The 20,310-nt window shown below is 44.4% G+C and overlaps 1 protein-coding gene across 1 annotated transcript in view; it reads right to left on the bottom strand.

Annotated features, from left to right (window-relative positions):
* The window catches only part of Agbl1 (AGBL carboxypeptidase 1), a 388,588-nt gene that overhangs the window by 263,128 nt on the left and 105,150 nt on the right, over positions 1-20,310 (bottom strand). Inside the window, 1 exon segment of the mRNA XM_090321447.1 lies at positions 19,348-19,441. Within this exon segment, the coding sequence (XP_090177573.1) occupies positions 19,348-19,441 (94 nt within the window).

The following is a 20,310-nucleotide window of genomic DNA, read 5'->3' as shown; positions in this document are numbered from 1 at the left end:
GACTCTACAAGGAAGAATGCTCTTTGCCTCTCCAATGGCACAAGATACATTGTGTCCAGATGGCCTTATAACTCATCCTTACGGCCTAAATACCGTGCTCTGTTCCTAGCACTTCCATGGACGGGAGAAACAAGTCAGACGTGTGAAAGGGGATGGGGCCCTCACACGCCCTCCCCACCAAGCTAAAAGTCTCATCCTCCTCTCTACTTCTTCCTCCCCTTCTGCTGGTCTCCGAGAGCTGCGAACCAAACCCCAAGTGCAAGAGACGAACAGTTACCCATCTTCACAACGTTCTAGATGCCGAAGAGCGAGCCTTTTCCCCTCCTCGGAAAATTAATAACTAAAAGCTAAGTGATTCATAAATATCTCTGTGTGAAGAATTGAACAAGAAGCCCCAGAGTTTTAACAATTAAATTCACCTCTTCAGGCTGAATTAAAGTTGAAGAGCCATCTCAAGCTTATAATAAATCATCACCTTTGAGGAAACTCCGGCAGAGGCCAAAAGTGCTGCAGCCATTGTTTCACAGCAGGATGAAGTCACCAACTCTGTGTCACCAGGGGCTTCCAGGAAGTTCACAAAAGATCCACAACCCGCCCGGCCCCACAGCCAGCTTGAGGCATCTTGAAATGAAAGTCTCCTGGCCGACTGGAAGTCAGGGGCCCTTCACCTCCTCTCTGCATCTAAAGCGATTCTAGAGCGCATCTGAAACCTCTCAGGTGAGAAGTGTGGAGTTCTTATTCTAGTCATTTGACCGGCACAAGCAAGTCACAGAATGAATGCATCACAGCGCTACAGAAAGAAATCCATCCGACCGAGACCACTGTCTGTCTGTGTTCCAACATGGGATATTTGGGTTCCATTCATTGTGAATGGATTTAAGTGCTGAGCGGTAGTCTGATTTGAACCGTGGATAGGTTTACAGAAATTCTAGAAACTAGTCGCCAGGGTTTTCCCTATATAGTATTAAAATTATGTTAAGCCAGTGAGGTAGGTTTGGAATCATAAAAATGCCATATGTGACATGTATTCTATGTCATAGGCATTCATACACATTATATTACCAATAGAATACTGTAACGTCATCACTACTGTTAGTCAAATTCTTATGATACTATAAGCATATGTGTTGCAATTTTAACATAAAAAGGATCAGAATGAATAAGGTTAAACGTATTATAGATTATATATGTATAAAGTTATACTATACTATATATATATGAGAAAATCCATGTTTCTGTGAAACATTGGGATGGTAGTAATTAAAAAAAAAATAGTTGAGGAGCTGGGAGTCTGGCCTAGTGGTAGAGTGCTTGCCTAGCATGCACGAAGACCCAGGTTCGATTCCTCGGTACCACATACATAGAAAAAAGCCAGAAGTGGTGCTGAGGCTCAAGTGGTAGAGCTCTAGCCTTGAGAAAGTCCAAGGACAGTGCTCAGGCCCTGAGCTCAAGCCCAGGACTGGCAAAAAAAAAAACAGTTGATATTACTATAGAAAAATAACATGGGCCTAAAAAAATCCTATAAAATAAACATTTAGACAATGTTGCATGGGAAATACTCCAGCTTCCAGTGTGTAAAATCTGTGTTGGTGTATGGGCATGACCCACACATAGCCCCCAGTTGACACGAATGAGCTGCCAAAAACTTATTGGATTGCGAAAAGCTTTCATTTCTCTCATTACTTTATTTACAATCAGAAAAGGAAGCTCATTTAAAAACTTTAAAAAAAATAAATTTAAGTGACTGATCCCTGAGTTCTGCCTCTTTTCCTGTATGTCTGAAATCCATCTCTGGCAAAGTGAAGCTTGGGGGAAATAAATGAAAACATTCAATTGTGTTTAACATATAAAACAAATAAGAGAAATGGACAAATCTTCCACAAAACTGCATCTGGACCTTCAAACACCTGAGTCAACAAACCAAGAGATGTGGATGACAATTAAGAGCATTTGTAAGGGAACTGGACTTGGAAAATAATCTTTGCACTGGAAATCGATATAATCCCCAGGTGCAGACCATGCCTGGTCTTCAACAAACATAGCATCTTGGCCATTGTAGCAGGACGACAGCCTGTAATGCCACCATCACCCCGTGTTTAGTTTAGCCACTGCACAGATAGGACTAAATGGGTTTAAGGATTTAGACGCCTTTATGAGAGTGGATTTTGTACATTTGCAGAGTGTTTGCTGATAAATAAAATTAGATCCAAAGAACGTAAACTGGAAGAAATACTTTTCCTTGTAAACACTAGGCAACTTAAGAAAAGAAAAAGAAAAAGCTTTTTTCTGGGGAAGCCAGAATCTTTTATGCTGCCAAAAGCCTGCCTGCAAATTCATTCGTCAGATTTACTCCATTCAAACCACGCATGTCGCTAGAAGAAGATTTTATCCAAAAATGGAATAGGCCAGCTGTTAAGTAATGTCACAATTTCCATAACAGTGCAAGACCTTGAACAAAAAGAACAAAAAAGCAGGACCACCACACCCACCCCTAAAGGAGGAGAAGTAGCAATTTTTGTCATATGGCAGCCAGATTATGACTGTCCAGCTCGTGGTTATTAATTAGAGCCCAGTGCTATGACGTCCGTTGGGAACTGTCAACCAAATGTGTTCGGCTATGGCCAAGGATTTGTGAAAATAAATGAAGTCATTTAAGACAACAGGCAGACAACAGAGGGGCGGTAGTTCCAGGCTCGGTATTCTGTTAAAGTCAAACCCCAGGGGAAGTTCTACTCAAGCTTGGGAACCACTTGCCGGGGCGCTCTACCGTCTTGAAATGGTTGAAGAAGTTAGAATCTCTCTGCACAAATGTATCTAATGAAGGAACAGGCTGGACAGGGTAGAGGGAAGCATTCTGCTGAGTAGAAAGGAACGACTTGTTGGCCAGGTGTCAGGGGCCCACCCTTGTAATCCTAACTGCTCAGGAGGCTGAGATCTGAGGATCTGAGGATCACGGTTCAAAGCCAGCCCTGGCAGGAAAGTCCAGGAGACTCTTATCTTCAATGAACCACCAGAAAACCAGAAACAGAACTACGGCTCAAAGTGGTAGAATAGCAGCCTTCAGCAACAGAGTTCAGGGACAGCACCCAGGCCCTGAATTCAAGCCCCATGACCGACCAAAAACTAAAAAGCTTAAGTAGCCAATATCCATTTTTTCTCACATTACTATTGTACAATTAGACCATCCCCGCTACTCATTTGTTCTGAGCCTTTACTAGAATTTGCCGTGGGAGCCTGCACAGATGAACGCTGGGAGAGGAGAGACATATTTCCCTTGGGGAGGACCGCAGGGCAGGGACATGCTGTCATACACACAGGACGTCCTGTGAGAGCACCCTTCGGCTCCGTTTGGATAGGGGACTGTGTCTAGGGACTACTGTGGTTTGAATAAGTATTTCTAGAAGGTCCATGAATAGCAGTTTGGATTCTGGGGTGACAGAATCACAGGTGCTGAGTCTCGGTAGAGGAGAAACCTTTCAGAAGATGCTTACATCATTGATGGGGCGGGGGTACCCTATAAAAGGGCACCCCTTGCTTCCCTGCCTATGACTATACTCCTGCCCTGATGCCACCCTTACCAGACCGCCATGGCCACAGGACAGCCTGATCTTGAGCTTGTCCACAAGGTGAGCAAAAACCACCCATCCACGATGATAACAGGGCCTTCCCAGGCCTTCAACCCAACACGTGTCTCCTCCCTGTGAGTGGACAGATGCACCTGCTACCTCCCTCCACACTACCATGCCTTTGCCTTCAGCACAGGCCAACACGGGCCCCACGAACACACACACACACACACACACACACACACACACACACACACACACACAAGTGCAGCCAATCAGAACTCCAAAACCTCCCACCCGCCGGGCCTTCACCAAGTTACCATACGGCTAGCAGATACCACGACTGCACAAGTGTGTGCCAGGCTCTGACGAGCACACGCCTGTCCTCCTAGCCTATAAGACTCACGCATGGCAGAGATACTGTGCCCATTTCTTCACATCCTTCCACCCTTCCCAGGGCCCGTGAAGAACCCAGCCTGTGGCAGGCTGTCAGTAACCGCGGGGTGGAAGAATGAATGTGCAAGCGAGTGAGGCATGTGAAAGAGAAAAACCTGCGTAGATCAACTGAAGAAGGGAATCATTCATGCTTAGTGACTACAATGAAAGAATAAATTTATGCTCATCATAAAATAATGTTGACAAGAGGGAGGGAACCTGTCAAAGACAGTACATTCATTTCAGTCTCTGCAGAAAGACCTAAATGACATAGATAGATAGATAGATAGATAGATAGATAGATAGATAGATAGATATGGACAGAGACATAAATTTACATATATATGTGTAAGGAAATATAGAGCTAGAGATATATCTATTTATGTGTGTATACATGTATATATGTATATATGCATGCCTTTTATGGAAGACCTTGCTATCTATTAAGGGCCAGAATACCAGTAACTCTCCCCCCTTCAACCATTGAGGATTCATGCCATGAGTTATTAACGTTGGACCTCACTGAGGTTATCATAGGTTAATTAGCTGTGAAAGTGGCTCATGATGCAGGAAAGTCAAGTTCCCGGGTGAGCAGGAACACAGACACGGAGAAAGGCCTTGATTTCCAGAACATTCTCCTTCGAAAAAGCCATCATCACAGAAATCCAAAAACGCATCAGAATGATCTTCTGAATCAGACAGATGCTGAAGACGAAGCTCTAATCTGGCAGGGCAAGTGGAAGCCAAAAGGAAAAAAATGTACGAAAAAAGAGAGGGAGAAAATACCCCAAAACTATGGGGAAGTAGACATTGAACTCCATTAGCAGGTAATACTTTTCCTTGGCAAATTCTGAAGCGTAGACCCAGACAGCTTGACAAATGAGCAGAACCGCAGAGAACACGGAAGAAGATGATTAAGGGAGTGGAATAATTGATATATGAGGAACGTTTTTTGGAAAAAAATCTAATTATGAAGAGACCTGGCCAAACGATGAGTTTGCTGACAAAGTGCAGATGTACTTCTGGTTTATTCTCCATAAGAAAACCCCAGAGCAGAATAAGAACAAAGTAAGTAGTTCCAACAGGATGTGAGTAACAGTGCAAGAAAGAAATTTTAAAAGAAAAAAACAGAAAAGTCAAGCCCTTGCAACAGAGTTCCTTGAGAGAATGTGTGGCTCCATGCCCGAAGGCCCCATCCCCAGATAGAGAACACAGAGCTGGACCTCAATGTCTCTCTGCTATGGTTCTCTTCCAAAGTCTAGGCTGGCGAGAGAGGTTGACGTTTCCAATCAGTGTGCTTTCTTCACACAAACAACTTCTGTGTTTATGATAGGAGTATAGTTAGAATAAACATAGAACGCGTCTCCTGTAAGAGTCAAGCTATACTTGACTTAGACCAGGGAAAATATGAGGTCATAACTTCCGGTACTATTCTTTGTTCCATCCTAGCATCCTCCACTGGGTCAAGAAACAAGACTTCTTTTTTATTATTAATAATATTAGTTGTTAAATTTGGTTAGCGATTATTTTATTAAGGAGTTTGGCTTCTACGTTCAACAAAGAGATTGGCCTAGACTTTGTTGTGCTTATTGGATCCCTGTCTAATTTTGAGATAGGTGTAATGGTGGTTTCATAGAATGAATGTAGCAGAGAACCCACACATGCGTGTGCAACACACACCAATGGGCTTGCACAAGACACTATCTATAGACCAGTATTTTCACAAAGAACATACAAAACTTGCTACAGACTTTTAAGAAGTAATTATTGATTCCTCCCACACATGAGAAGAGTCGACTCTCACCAACTTTCACCCTGCCCACCTCTCTCAGCTCCATTGGAGGGTTCCTTGTTGTTGGTTTTCCCTGTTGGTGTGTGATTTTTCAGTTTCATCATTAACAATGTCTTGAGAAGGATGGCGTGTCCATCTGTCCTTCCCCCCACCCCTTCATTTTAACAGCTCTCCACCCACACTGACAGCGTGGAGCAGGGAGCTTGCATCCTTCTCTCAATCTGGGCTCTACACATGTCAGAAATGCCTGGAAGTTTCTCGCGTGTGGATGAACCTTCAGTTCTAACTCCGGGTGCTTAAGGGCAGAGAGAGAGGATGTGACCCACGGAGAGTGACCCACAGAGAGTGACCTTCTGAGCTCATGTGGAGGGGAGGTGATGCATGTCCACAGAAGTACAGAATTGGCAGGAAAGCTCGGGGGCCTACTGCATGAGAGGTCCCCATTTCATCTCCAGTCCTGCAAAATCCACAGGGGAAAGAAGCTCAACAGACGTAGGTGCATTTGCAAACTGAAGGACTGCAATGGACAGGCTTTGCAGTCGGCACGCTGATTAAACAATGGACATTTCAGTCACAACTGGCTTATACCGAATTCTGGCAGTGTCGGGGGAAGGAAGTCTGAGAGACTTGTTCAAGTCACTCTACTGTTCTGGGCCTCGTCTCATTTAAATCTAACAACAGCCTGTCAGACAAGCACTTAGTTTATCTATCTCTGTAGAATTTGCACTGAAAGTGGTGCAAACCCAGGTCCCTGAGTTCAAACTCAAGTTCCACGAAAGCCTGGAATGTGAGGACCAGCGACATTCAGAAATAACAAAACAGACTGAACTTTTAGCACCCAAACTTGACTTCTGATTTGATGTTGTTCTCTGGCTCAAAAAAAGCCAGGAGCACCAGCCCACGAAGATCAGCCTAGAAATAATTTAATTTCTCCATTTTTTTCCTCTCATGCTAATGATCACATAGGGTCTAAAGATGGATACAGGGGTGGATGATATTTTGCAGCCAAATGTACCATATTCCAAAGATCTTTTTTATCCCAAGACCAAAACATTCATAAACCAGCTCGTCCATGAAACACACCCCTTCTACAGTTAGATCTGAGAAGGGTAATTTTCAGGGTCAGAAAAAAATACCTTTAAAAAAAGAAGTTCAAAGACTGATTTTTAAAGGCTACCACCCCCCAATGACTTTAGAAGTCTGTTTTTAAACCACGCGCTGTTTTGAAACAAAAGGAGTACTTCAGATTGGAATACATATAAAAATTTAATGGGAAAATCAAAAGCCTCTTTTAACAGTTTGATTTCCAAAGCATGCCCTTCTATTTCTGCTTTAAAACAACAGAATGATTACTGACCCGATGACTAATTGCTTATGGAACTCACTTCTGCCCTTGCCCGAAACCAGGATCTGGAGGAAAGGAATAATAGTAGACTATACAGTACTTGGAGTGAGCAGTGATCTCGTCAGAAATCAAATTTCAGAAGTCAGTATCTGGACTCGGTAAACAGCGGAAAGAGGAAATCGTGGCCTGGGCTGTTAAAGGCTGTTTTCTTTGAGTTTCTTGGAAATAACTTATCAATCCATATATTTTTTTAAAGCCAGGTTTATTTATGGCTGTCCCCCTGGCGCTGTAGTACCCACCTCCACCAATAGATGGCGCGAGGGCACGGAGCTCAGGAGAAGTGGGTTGCCATATGCAAATGTCATGTCATGTCTGCCTCATTGGCTTTGGATCTTGTTTCAAAAGCACTCCTCTACTGCTGTTACTCGGTGGCTTTTCCACTTTCCCTCTTCTCTTTTTATATTTTAATTCTGCAGCGGTATTATTTCACTCCCGTAATAGCATCACATAATTGGGGAAGCTTGATATTTAACTCTGAAAAGCATTTGTGGGGGACTCATTTGGCCTGGACCATGCCACATAAAATGTGAATTTATTATGTGTGATGTTGATTACTATGATCAGGGTGGGCTGTGGTCAAAGACAAGGTTTGTTTTTGTTTTTTTCTTTTTTTTCAGCTTCAAGAACAGAGCTGAAGCTGTGTCTTTCTTCCTACAGTGCTAATGGAACTGCCCACTGCCCATGGATTATTTGTTTATTCCACGCACTTAATCACTTCTGTTTCAAAATCACATTGAGAAGAAAAGTTCGTGGTGCTGCCACCTGATGCAGGTGAAAACACATTTGCCCAAGAGAGTCAGGAGACCTGGAATCTTACTTGAGTTCTGCCCAACACTTGAATACATTACAGGAAATGGACTTTGAATTCATTGTAACCACCTATCCACTGTGAGGTGATCAGATTGAATACACTCTACCCTTCCATCTGCAGGGAACATCAGATGTTTTCACAGAACTGTGAGACTCACTGCTATGTCACGGGCTCGAACATTATTTTACCCTATTGAAAGTCTTAGTGAAATACCCAGATTTGCACAATGGGTGGAACCATTGAAGACACAGGCATGGAATATGTCCCAAAATGAAAAAGGATCACTGACAGCCAAGAGATAGAACAGGGGTCCCAGTCAAAACTTGGGGTGGGCGGGGGAACATTTATCACCAAGCAATGAGCACTCCAGATGAAAATAACGCGAGACTATCTGGACACACACGAGTTCCTGGACCTTCCCGAGTGAGACTTGTCTTTCCACACGTGCGCACAGGTGTTTGGTGGGGAGTGAGGGTTCCAGGCTGTCTCAATAACAGAATTGTCCCCATGACTACAGACCCAGCCCACTCTGCTCCTGGCTCTGAGTCACCACAGGAAAGCCACTGGAATAGAAACAACCATGCTTCTTGTGTCCTTCTCCTTAGTCTGACCCTGAAAACCCTGCCATGAAACATTTAAGCAGAGACCCATACCACACATGAATGGAATCCAGTGGGACTGGGCTTTATTACAAACTAATATCACCTCTGTAAGACTGGATTGTTTTTTTATTTTACAAAAATAACTATTCTTCGTAAAGAGGAGGTAATCAATTTTCTTCATATTTAAGGAGTACTGTCCCCTCCCTGTGAAGCAACATAAATGTAACTATATAACTTAGAGAAAGGAAATAAATCCCAAAATAACTAATTCACTCTCTCAGGAATATTCTAGGGGGTGTTCTTCAATGACACAATAGGGAACTGTCTATGAACTATACATCTAAGGATAATTTTTAAAACAGAATATATATGTGAAATACATAGTTATGAGGTTGAAACTTCGTTGGAGGCAGCAAACAGCAGATAGGATGCAGTAGAAAATTGAATTATGAAAGTTGAAAGTAAACACAAGAAATTTACGTAGAAGGCCAAAAATAATAAGATGACAAAGAACACAGAAAGAGGAAAGAATCCAAAGAAAGGGAGGTGCTATCCCTGAGTTTCTTTTGCTCAGGACTAGTGCTCTGCCACTTGAACAACACTGCCACTTCTGATTTTTTCTGAGTAGTTTATTAAGAGTCTTTTTTATGTAATATCTTCTGTCTTTATTCCATTTTGGAAAAAAATAATACTGAACGTCATTGTATTTAATCCCTAAAGTTTTGTCCAGGGCATGTAATAGCTACGTCAGTTCCAGCCCGATTTTTCACTGAATAATGTATCTATTCTTATTATCGGTGGAAGTTTCCTCTTTGAGGGCATGCCTGATGCATTTTTAGAGGATTCTGGATGCTGTGACTTTGACCTTGAACGGGGAATGGTTTTTGTATTCTGGTCGGCATTTGGAGACTGTACCCTGTTTCGTCGTTTGACTCAGAAACAGAGTTCCCCTCCTAGGTCTGACTTTGGCTGTGTTAGGCAGGACGACAGTGGTGTTCCGGTGAGCCAGCTACTTCTTGGCCGGTGGGTCAATACCTCCCTGCCTGTGTGCAAACACTGCCCGAGGCCCCATCAGTTGTGCGGTTTCACAGCGTGCCTGCATGTATGGTTCAGACACATTTCTTCTTTCACCTCCAGGTGGTCTTCTTGCCACCAGTGATGGGTAACGCTGGCTTTGGGTCGTTTCTCACAACCACCATAAAATAGGGAGATCTGGGAAGTTCTCTCTCTGTTTTTATAAATTCTATGCACCTTATTCTCTCCAAACCTCTTCTTGTCTCCTCAACATTCCACCTTGAACTTAGAGCACCATCTGGACTACAGCATAAATCCTTCCTCTACCTCATCACCCCTGCAGCAAAACCTGGAAACTCTCAGGGCCATAGCATGGGGCAGCAGAAGAGTTGATCTAGCCGGGTATCTGTGGCTCACGCCTACAGGAGGCTAAGATCTGAGGACCCCAGTTCAAAGCCCACAGGGGCAGGAAAGTTCACAGAAGTCTTATCTCCAATTAACTACTAAAAAGCCAGAAGTGACTCAAGTGGTAGAGCACTAGCCTTGAGCACAGAAACGCTCACACCAGAGCCCCAAGCCCTGAGTTCAAGCCCCCAGGACTGCCAAAAAAAAAAGTTCATCTTTTAGTATTACTATCCATGTGGTCAGATGTCCACATGTTTAAAAATACTGCTGTCTGTATTTCGTCTGTACCAGGGTTGGTTTTATTTCTAGTTTCAGGTGGAAAGATGAATCAAAGCCATAGCTTTTTGCTCTTGGCCTGAAGCAACTGTGAGTATATTTTTATATAAATTTTGAACCATACTTTTTCTAGCCAATATTTTATCATAAGCCATTCTCCACGATACACATCATTCCTAGCTTATTTTTGTGTTACTACACCGTGTTATAATATATAAATACATCACTTTTCTGAGTATTCTCTATTACTAGATGTTTATGGTTACAAGATTTCCAATTATTAATAATGTTATGATGGATATTTTTGTGAGCAAATCTTTACCCACCTTTCACCATAATTCTCTGAGGCAGATTTTAAGAAGTGAAAACAAATTGAGTTACGGAATAGGAACTTCTTTCTAATCTTGGCATATCTCCTCATTGTTTCTCAGGAAGGTTTCTTTTAAAAAAAAAATCAATGTACTTTCCCTAACAGCATAGGTACCTATCTTATTGCATTATCAGTAATAAATACCTTCACTTTTGTCAAAGATGATTTGTAGAAATTGGCGCCTTGATCTAAATTGGATTTCTCTGATTATTGGAGAATTGAATATTCTTAGTTTTTCTGTGTCATCTTTGTGAACTATTGATTCTCTTTTTTTACCATCTACCAACATATTAGTGTTCTAACTCAATTTGCATGAGCTCTCTCCCTTCATATTCCTGATAACAAGTGCCAACCCTACATTAAAATATCATTTGTGAGCCATCAGGCACTGGTGATCCACGCCTATAATCCTAGCTACTCAGGAAGCTGAGATCTTTGGATCTCAGCCTGGGCAGGAAAGTCCATGAAGCTATTACTTCCAATTAAGCACCAAAATAGCTGGCAGTGGAGTGTACAAGCGGTAGAGCAATAGCTTTGAACAAAGCATTTATGGACACACCAGGCATAAAATATCTATGCCATTTGTGTATGTGTGTCTTTTTTGGAGTGGTTTTTGGTCTACCTCTACCTGGAAGGTTCTCAGTGTAGAATCTTAGCATCTGAGAAAATCATTTCCTATTTCAAATTGGAAACTGCCTTCCCTGTGAATTCTCTGCCACTTTCCGAGTGAACTGAGAGCCTCCTGCTTTAATTTTGTACCACTATAGATTTTTGTCTTATTCATTTACATGGCAGTATGCGTAATGTAGCCATAAGCTCATGGGGGGTTGAGAACCATATCTTTTTTAATCTCCAAACCTGCACATCTCTGATCATAATAATAATGAAAAAAACTTTGAAATACTGCTGAGTTGAATAAATATATAGTTAAAAGGGCAAGCCTCAGGCAAACCTAAATAATGGTGTTCATTAATATAACTGGCAATTACTGGATACCTACTAGGTACCATGTGAAAGAAACTCAGGCCTAATTGATAATTATTCACTCCTTTGAAATGGCCATCTATTGTTCTCTAGCTATTTTTTCTGGACTGCTCGGCGGATAGAACTAATGATCTAATATTAAAATAGCGCTCTAATTGAACTTAAACAGAAAGCCTCCCATCTGTCTTCATCCTGCCGCCTCTGTCTAAACTCGTGAAAGGAGCTAGCTTCCAGTGACTGTACCTCTGTACAATGACTCCCTCTGGGCCATTCCAAAGACAGACTTGCCTTTTTTTCCAACTCAATAAGCGTAACCCTGGACCCCACACTCACTCACAGCCCCCAAAGAAAAGGGGCTTCCCCCATTTTCTTTATAATCTGTGGTGTCACAGTGAGAAATCGGTTGCTGAAAAATGTGGTCATGGCCAATTAGAAATAGCAGTTTCCTCTAAACAAAGGGTAATGTCCCCCCCCCAAAAAAAATACATCTCCTGATCAGAGACTTTCTGTTTCTCCCTCCAATCCTGCAAACCCTCTCCCACAGATGTGTGGGTGTTCACAATACTGCAAGGAAAGTATGATTCATAAAAAGATTTTTTTTTAATCCAAACTTCTTTGTAAGATCTCATCACTGAGTCACTGCTAGGGGCGAAGGTGACCCATCTACAACAAACAGAAGTTGCTAGGAGCTTTCTCATCTCTAGGAGGAGAGGGAAGCAACCCACAAGGGGGTATAAAGAGTATAGACTTCAGACTATCAAGACAGAAATGGAGCTGGGTGCCAGGGACTCATGCCTATAACCCTAGTGGCTGAGATGCAAGGAGCATGATTTGAAGCCAGCCCAGGAAGGAAAGTTTGTGATACTCTTATCTCTAATTAACCACAGAAAAAACCTGTAAGTAGCACTATGGCTCCCGTGGTAGAACATAGCCTTAAGCAAAAGAGCTCAGGAACAGCCCCCAGACACTGAGCTCAAGCCCCAAGACCAATATAAAATTAAAACGTTTTTTTCATAGGTCACGTTACTTGAACTCTGGGCCTGGGTGTTGTCCCTGAGCACTTCAGCCCAAGACTAACGCTATACCACTTTCTGGTGATTAATTGGAAATAAGAGTTTCACGGATTCTAGTGCCCAGGCTGGCTTTGAACCACGATCTTCAGATCTCAGCTTCCTGAGTAGCTAGGATTACAGGTGGGAGCCACCATGCCTGGCTAAAATTAAAAAAAAAAATTAAAGGTAGAAATAGAGTCGCTGGAAAGCATCCTTGTAAGGGAAAGGAGAATGTAGAAAGCCAGTCTGGAATCCACAGGTTCTAGGACATTGTGTTTTGCTTTCTTTTAGACCTGTCTAAACAAGCTGACCAGTCTAATCTGAGCACATTGGCCCCTCCTGAACATGCCATCGTCTCACCCTGAAGAAGAAAGACCACAGCAGCAGTAGAAGAGGAAATGAGCAGACTGTCAGCAACTGGAGGACAGGACTAGGAGCTTCCACTGAGATGGGCCCATTCGATGCTATCCATCAAAGTCCTAATTCAAGGGATGCCTGTTTTGCATGTATGTCACGGAACATCCTATGGTAGGAGACAGTGTGTTGAGGTGAGCTTGGAAGGTTTGGCCTTTCCGGGTTTCCGAGACCTCCTCTCCTGAAGGAGAAACCGGGAAGATTTGCTGGAACCTTCCAGCTGTAGATCCTATGACTTGGGTATCCATAACTGACCTGAATCAGGGAGAGATCATTTGCTTTCTTAAGAAGATGAAAGGGATTTTTTTAACCCATCCAACCAGTTGCCAAGCTTTAATTCATGTAGGAAACTATTCATTCCACCCTATCAGCTGCAGGCATGGAGTCGGGTTGCAAAGACCATAACCGCTCTGTCAGTAAGCTGAGCTGTGGTGCACAGCCACACTCCAGCACTTTGGGAAGCCGTGGCGGAATCTTTTTGTTCTTGTTCCAAAGTATTAGAGTCCAAGCTCTCCAGAGCAGACAGCTCCTGCACCCCCAGACTGTGCCCACACCCCTGAAACGCCACAGAAGCGAGGGGTTGACCACACCCTCAATTAGGGATGAGGGCAAACGATCAGAAAAGGGAAGAATTCTATAGGCTTTGGTTTGGGTTTGTTTTGAGAAATCAGGAAACTTGGTTCTTCTTAACTTTTCTCCCACTGTCTCGGTGACAAGGTAGTTAGATCACCCCATCACGTGCTTTGCCTGAACCCCCACTCATCTCTCAGATCAAATAAAGAATGATGGTGGGAGAAAACCCAGAAGGCCCAGTGTTGGGAAAAGACTGTCATTTGATGAGGAAAAGGAGAAACGCTGGATTTATATATATTTTTTCCCAACACACATAAATTGGAGATGAAATCACCATTCAGAGCTGCCAGGGAAGCAATGCACAGTAATCCTGCCTTCTGACAAAGCTCAGATGCCAAGGAGGCCTGGCAGAGCAGACCGCTGCAGGGAGCAGGGAGCCCTCACAGTTCCAAGCACAGAGGGCCACCGGCACATCACATAGGACTCTGAGCTGAAGAATGTGCTTAGGAGGCTTGTGGGAGACCAAACACACCCACCTCCTCTTGTTGTAAGGTACTGAAGCCCGGGTGCATGTGCGCATACAGTCTTTGGGTCCCATCCCCCCATAATACCCAGGGACTCTGCAGCCTGAAGAGATTAAGTCTAGCATGACAACCCTGCTGGAAACCCACCGGTCATGGAGGGGATGGGCACAGCTAAAGATGCCATGCTTCATAAGAGTGAGGTGAGATCAGATCGTGTCCTGAGCCACAGCCCAGGCTTTTCATGTTCTCGGGAAGCTCCTGGGACCACGAAGGGGGTGGATGACAAAAACCATCTCAGTTTCTGGGTGATTCTGGGTCTCTTTTCTCCGAGTGTGATATCATCAAAGAATACTATGAGGTTTGTTAACGGTCCAGGTTGAGGAAGATGGACTCCCCATTTCAGACCAGCATGGTCATTCAATAAGGCAAGGCAGGCAAGTCGGGAGTACACGGAAATGTGTCCTGATGGCGCCTCAGAGTTGGGTTCCACGGGGTCAGACAAGAAGCAGGCGAAGCTTGGGGAAAGGTCAAGTGGATAGCCAGAGGTAATGGCCATTATCATGACCAAAACTCCAACACCCATCCTGGAAATGAACCCAGGCCCAGGACATGGCTTCCAGCAGAGACCGCTGAGACATGCAGCAAATACCAGCTCCCTAAGGTCACAAGATGAGTCAGTCGCCGACAAGTAATCTGTCTTTGACTCCATAAATTTTCCTACTTAGTGTGTTTGGACAGCTCGGAGACAGCTTTGTGCAAATAAACAAGCTTGTCCACAGTGGAATGGGTAGCACAAGTTGACCCCGTGTCACATCCTCCTCCTCTTCAGCCCCCTCTCCCCGGGACTTCTAAAAGCCCAGCTGAACCAATTAGCAGAGCAAATGCAGGCAGCCTATTCCAAACAAAAGGCAAAGTTTTCATGTGAGTGTCGATCTCCACACACCCTTTAAACTCAGGTCTTCTGCCAATCTGCCAGCTCCCCAGACAGCTCTATGACAAAGATTTTGAAGCTGTTCTTGCCTCCAGTGAAACTTAGCTCCCAGAAGCATCTCCATCTCTCACATCAAAGTCTTGGTAGACCTGTCATATGAGTTTGTTTGTTGTTATTTGTTTGTTTTTTAATTCAGTCATGTTTGAGCATGGCAACCCAGAGGTGGAGTCACCTTAAGACCAAGGAAGAAGAGAATAAAGTTGATGTGACTACCATTTCCTCTGGTAAGTGTAGGTTTAACTCACTGATACCCGATTCACCAAAAAAGAAATAAAAGTTTTTAATGAGAATATTCCCTTCGGTGCCCATTTTGGCAGTATCTATCCTAAAACTGGAATGATGCAGAGAGAACTGGCAGAGGCCCTGAACAAGAATGACTCACACCCTGAAACGCCTAGCCCATGGCTTCCATAAACGGAAGGGCAAGTGTCCTGACTTCATCATTATACGTCCTATGCCAAATTATCACACTCTGCCTCATAAATATGCATCATTGTGATGTGTCAATTTTTTAAAGTCCTTTTGAATTTAATTAAGGACCTACTAATCTTTTCTTTTAATGAGCCTGCCATAGTCTAGACACAAGGCTAAACCCTCTGGAGAATTAGCAAGATAAATATAGTTTGATTTGTACCATGCAGAAGGGGAGAACAGAAAGAGAAGATGTATAGACAGCACAGACTGAGCGAAATAGAACGCACATTAGGAAAACAATGCGCATGGTCCAGAAGCCGCACAGAGGAGAAGAGCTTCCTCCCTCTCCCTGAGCCAGGTACCGTCAGGCAGCGCTGAAGACCGGCCAGGACTGTCATGCCTGGGAGAAAGAGACTGGGAACCGGATGTGGCAGGCCATGTGTTACGACAGTTGGCTGGAAAGAGCTCCGAGAAGAATACTGAGCGACAAAGCAAGAAAGGGGAAACTGAGGCGCATTCTCGGCAGTTTTGAAGTCAAAGAAGAGCCCAATCAGTGATGGTGGTGGTGGTGGGTCACAGAAAGGATGGGAATGGGAAAGCATGCAGGCATGATGGGTATCTGGGGGCTGGGCATAGGAGACCCCTGGAAGAGCTGCCTCCCACCAAAGGGCGAGGGCTGGCTCAGGGCCACCGAGAGCCAGTGACATTGCTGGTCTCTGCTAGAGCGGAAGCATCTGCCTTCAGTCTTGCCCTGAGTTCTATCTAGAGAAGGGAGGACAGCTGCATATCTAAATTTAGGTTTGTGCTAGAGCAGTGGAACAAGGTCTAATCTCCACACAAGGAGGGTGTCATGGCGACACCACACCGGCCGCCTGCTCCCACTGAGGCAGCCTGGAATAACTCGGCGGGTGTTCAGAGAGTGATAGCCAGCAGTTCATGCTCAATTGTGCCGTTCCATCCTCCTCCCCCGAGACCCTCTTCAACCCAGCAGTCCTGGCATCCACACGGAGCCCAGGAGAACTCATTCAGGTTTGTCGTGGTTTACAGATGTCATCCACAGGAGAAGATGGGACAGGCGCCCGGCGTGAGCACATCGAATGTTTTGGCACTTTTTTTTTTAATGGCCACAAAGATACCTGCGAGGCAAATCTTGATGTGCACACTTTGGGAAATGTCACAGTTCCGTTAAGAAAACTCGCTTCTGTTAATGACTTGCTGAGGAATCTACTGTAGAAAAGAGGTCCCCTTGACGGCACCTTGGTTCCTTAGCTCCTTGTTGGGGAAATGGTGAAGAAGGTAGAGAAGCAGGTAGCATTGGGAAAAGAAGTCACCAGCAGAGGGAATAGATACTTAGCCCTGGAGAGAAAATGGCCATTCGACTGAGGAGAAAGACTCCCCCTATCATTAAGCAAATTGCTCTGTGGGTATGAGCCATTTAGAGGGTAAAAGAAATTTAAGCAAACTTTAACTGCTTATGATTATCTTACATATGGTGGTTTTAGAAATAAAATACTGCAAATAGGCTACATAAGATACTCCGGTGGTGCTTTAAAAGCTGAGGCTCGTGGATCAGGCAGGTCTTAAATCCCAGCTCTTTCACTTAAATCCCAGCAGGTCACTTAACTTCTTTCAACTTCAATCTGTTTTTCCTGTAAATCTGGGGACTGTAATAGCCCTGCATTGTACAGAAGAGGTTCAAATGGGAACGTGTAGGCTAAGAGCTGAGCACAGCACTGGGCAATCATAAACATCATGGCAGCACCGGCTGTAATTAAAAAAAAAAAAGAAGGAAGGAAGGAAAGAAAAGAAAATAAAAAAGAATCGCCTCTCTTCTGTGGCTCTGGTTTGGCATTTGGCTAAAAGGAGACACCTTGCCAGAAATGTACAAGACAGAGATCAGATATGCCACAATATTTCTGCTCCCCTGCATCTGCACCCATCCAATATTCTTGGCTAAGTCCCAGGTTCCTGTGGCCTCTAGAACAGCTCTGAGCTGGAATATGACTTCTTTTTTGTAGGAAGGAAAGAAAGCCGTAGAGATGGTCATCCGTGGATAGCTCTGAGAGGTGGAGTTTTTGTGCTGGGTGCCTCTGTTTCCCCACTCTTAACACAGAGGCAAAGAAATAATGATAATAATAAAAACCTAACCAGACTGGGAAGAACCAATGAGGGAGGGACATTGGGTCTTACAGGCTCAAGGTTATTCTGAAGGGTTTGCTTTCAGGGAAAAGATGAGTGGGTGTGACTCATGCATGAACAGACCCAGTGAACTCCACACAGATGCCTCCTAACCCAGGAGAAGAGGACTGGCCCAGCCTCCCTGAGTCAGATCAGAACAAGTCTCCTAAGCAGGGCAGGAAGATAAAAGTAACCAAAGACCTGGGTTGAGCGGGGAAGATGTCAGCAACTCAATGAGAAAAAGGAGACTTACCTAAATCCCACACAAGCAAACAGACAAGAGGGCAGAACACGAAACCTGATTTCCATAGATTCTCCAGCCCTTCCTCAGAAGCAGCGGCTGCAGAGGGCGCAGAAGCCGAAAACGAACCCATGAATCAGGAGCCTGCCTTAGAGTCTCCCAGGAGACATTCGGGTTTATTTGCTGTTCTCTGACACAACCAGACCAGGATAAAATAGAAGTTTCGTATTTGATCAACAAAGGTCCCTTGACAGAACAGTAGTTGAATCCTACTTTGCAATGAGTGTGAGTGTCTGCTCTAGAAGAGAGTACTTCAGAAATGAAATAGACAGAGCAGTCCCCTTAAAATGGTGGTCTTTCAGAAAGAGAGAGAAAAGAATAGTTTCCTGGACAAATAAGATTTGAAATGAATTACATTATATACCATCTTTAGCTATCCCTAGCTTACAGGTCTCACAAAAAGGGCTCCACCATATCTTACAATACCGGAAACGGATGATACTTTGTTTAACCTGGGACTTTCCCAATTTATTGGATAAAAACGTTTTTTCCCCTTTTTGGCTGAGACAGGATGTATTTCACTCCGGGAAATGCTGGCGTCGAGAACCACAGGTGAGAATGGATGATAATGACCCAACTGTGGTGACCCACGAGAAATATAATCAGGTGGAACGTGAGCCTAAGAAGGATGCAAGGCTGCAGAAGAGCGTCGTGGCTGGGCACGGGTGCTGCCTGCCAAAGGACCCCAGAGATCTGAGGAATTGGCCCACTTCCTGCCTAATATTTTTTCAAGGCCCTTCCTGAGCCACTTCCCTGAAGGATGGAGCTTCATGGTTCTGAATATCTCTAAAGTCTTCACGGAAAGCCATCTGCCCCCTAGCCTCGTGATGCTCTCCAGCACAGCTGAGGACTGCTGTTCACAAAGGCGATATGCTCGAAGGCTCCAGCGGGGGCGGGGGGGGGGGACAGAAAACAAAAGGGAACGCGGCTTTTATGGGTTTGAAAGAACGGGATACGGATCTCATGGTCACCATTCCCTGCTTCCATGGGCTTGGAGGGTCCCTCTGCACTTCACCCCTTCCCACTTGCCTGGTTGGGAGGGTGAGAGGAAAGAACTCACTAGGAGACCCGAGCACCAGGTGGGATGAAATGCCAGTGAGGGTTCCCTGTCTGGAATTCATCATCAAACAGGGAGGGAGGGAATGGAGGCTGGGCCTCTGTCTCCATCTCCTCCCCCACCCCCCCTTGCCACCCCGGCATCTGTTACAACGACGTAGAGAGGCGTTAGGATGCTGCTTACCTGACTGTCCGGGTGCGCCTTCGGGTGTAAGGAGTGATGACCTGGAAGAGCAGCTCCAAGGCTCCATTAATGCCAAGCATGGCGGCTGTGGACACTGAGAGAGACAAAAAAACCCACGGTAGTTATCATCACGAGTGACAGAGTTCCGATAACTCAGGCTGATTCCTTCAAAACTCTCCACTTAGGAAATGAATGGATCTCTACTCTCCCCCCCCCCTCTCTTGGAAAGAATGGGTTCTTCAGGCTTAGAAGTGAGGAACAAAGGAAACTTTTCCTTTCTGCCCAACTGGATGGTTATTAAGACCCACCGTGGCTTGGGCCAATTCCTCTGAAGAGAAGAGCTGTCCAACAAGCTTGCCAGACCAGTCAGTCATGGCTAGAGATCCACCAAAGAGGAGCAACCCCCAGGCCTTTTGAACTCTGTTCACCTGTCATCAATTAAGTGGACGCATCCAGAGTGACAGGATCATTTTCAATACTTTAAGACAGTTGATTGGTGTCATAAGTGCATGTCTGAAATATGGGCAGCCAAGGGGCTGAACTTCCTCAAACCTACAGGCAAATCCCTGGGTTTCTCAGAGATCCAGCTGAAGATAATTCCTTTTTTTTTTCTTCCTAGATACCTAGAATCGAAATATATCCTCAGGAAGACAAGTCATTCAGCCTAATTATTCTGAGGAAACCATAGCTATTTCCGATCTTTGTGGCTCTGGCAAACTCTAAATGAGGATAGCATACCTTCTGGCTACTCATTAATGAGTGTTGTCCTTTATACAAAAGTCCTCTTTTCCTTTATTAGAAGTAGGTTGCACTGATACAGTAGCTTCTCCTATAGGGCTCTCTGTTTTTCTGACCAGGGTGCATAAGATTGGTATGATCCAGGAGTCAAGAATATGTCATATTATTTTTGAGGAACACCTTTTTTATGAGCCCTTTTGCCTAGTTATAGATGCACCAATGAGA

This window comes from Megascapheus bottae, chromosome 30, assembly GCF_031878675.1.
Source record: "Megascapheus bottae isolate mThoBot1 chromosome 30, mThoBot2.hap1, whole genome shotgun sequence".
Classification (NCBI taxonomy): domain Eukaryota; kingdom Metazoa; phylum Chordata; class Mammalia; order Rodentia; family Geomyidae; genus Megascapheus; species Megascapheus bottae.
The sequence above is the reverse complement of the archived record's forward strand: the minus strand, read 5'-3'. Positions and strand labels throughout refer to the sequence as shown.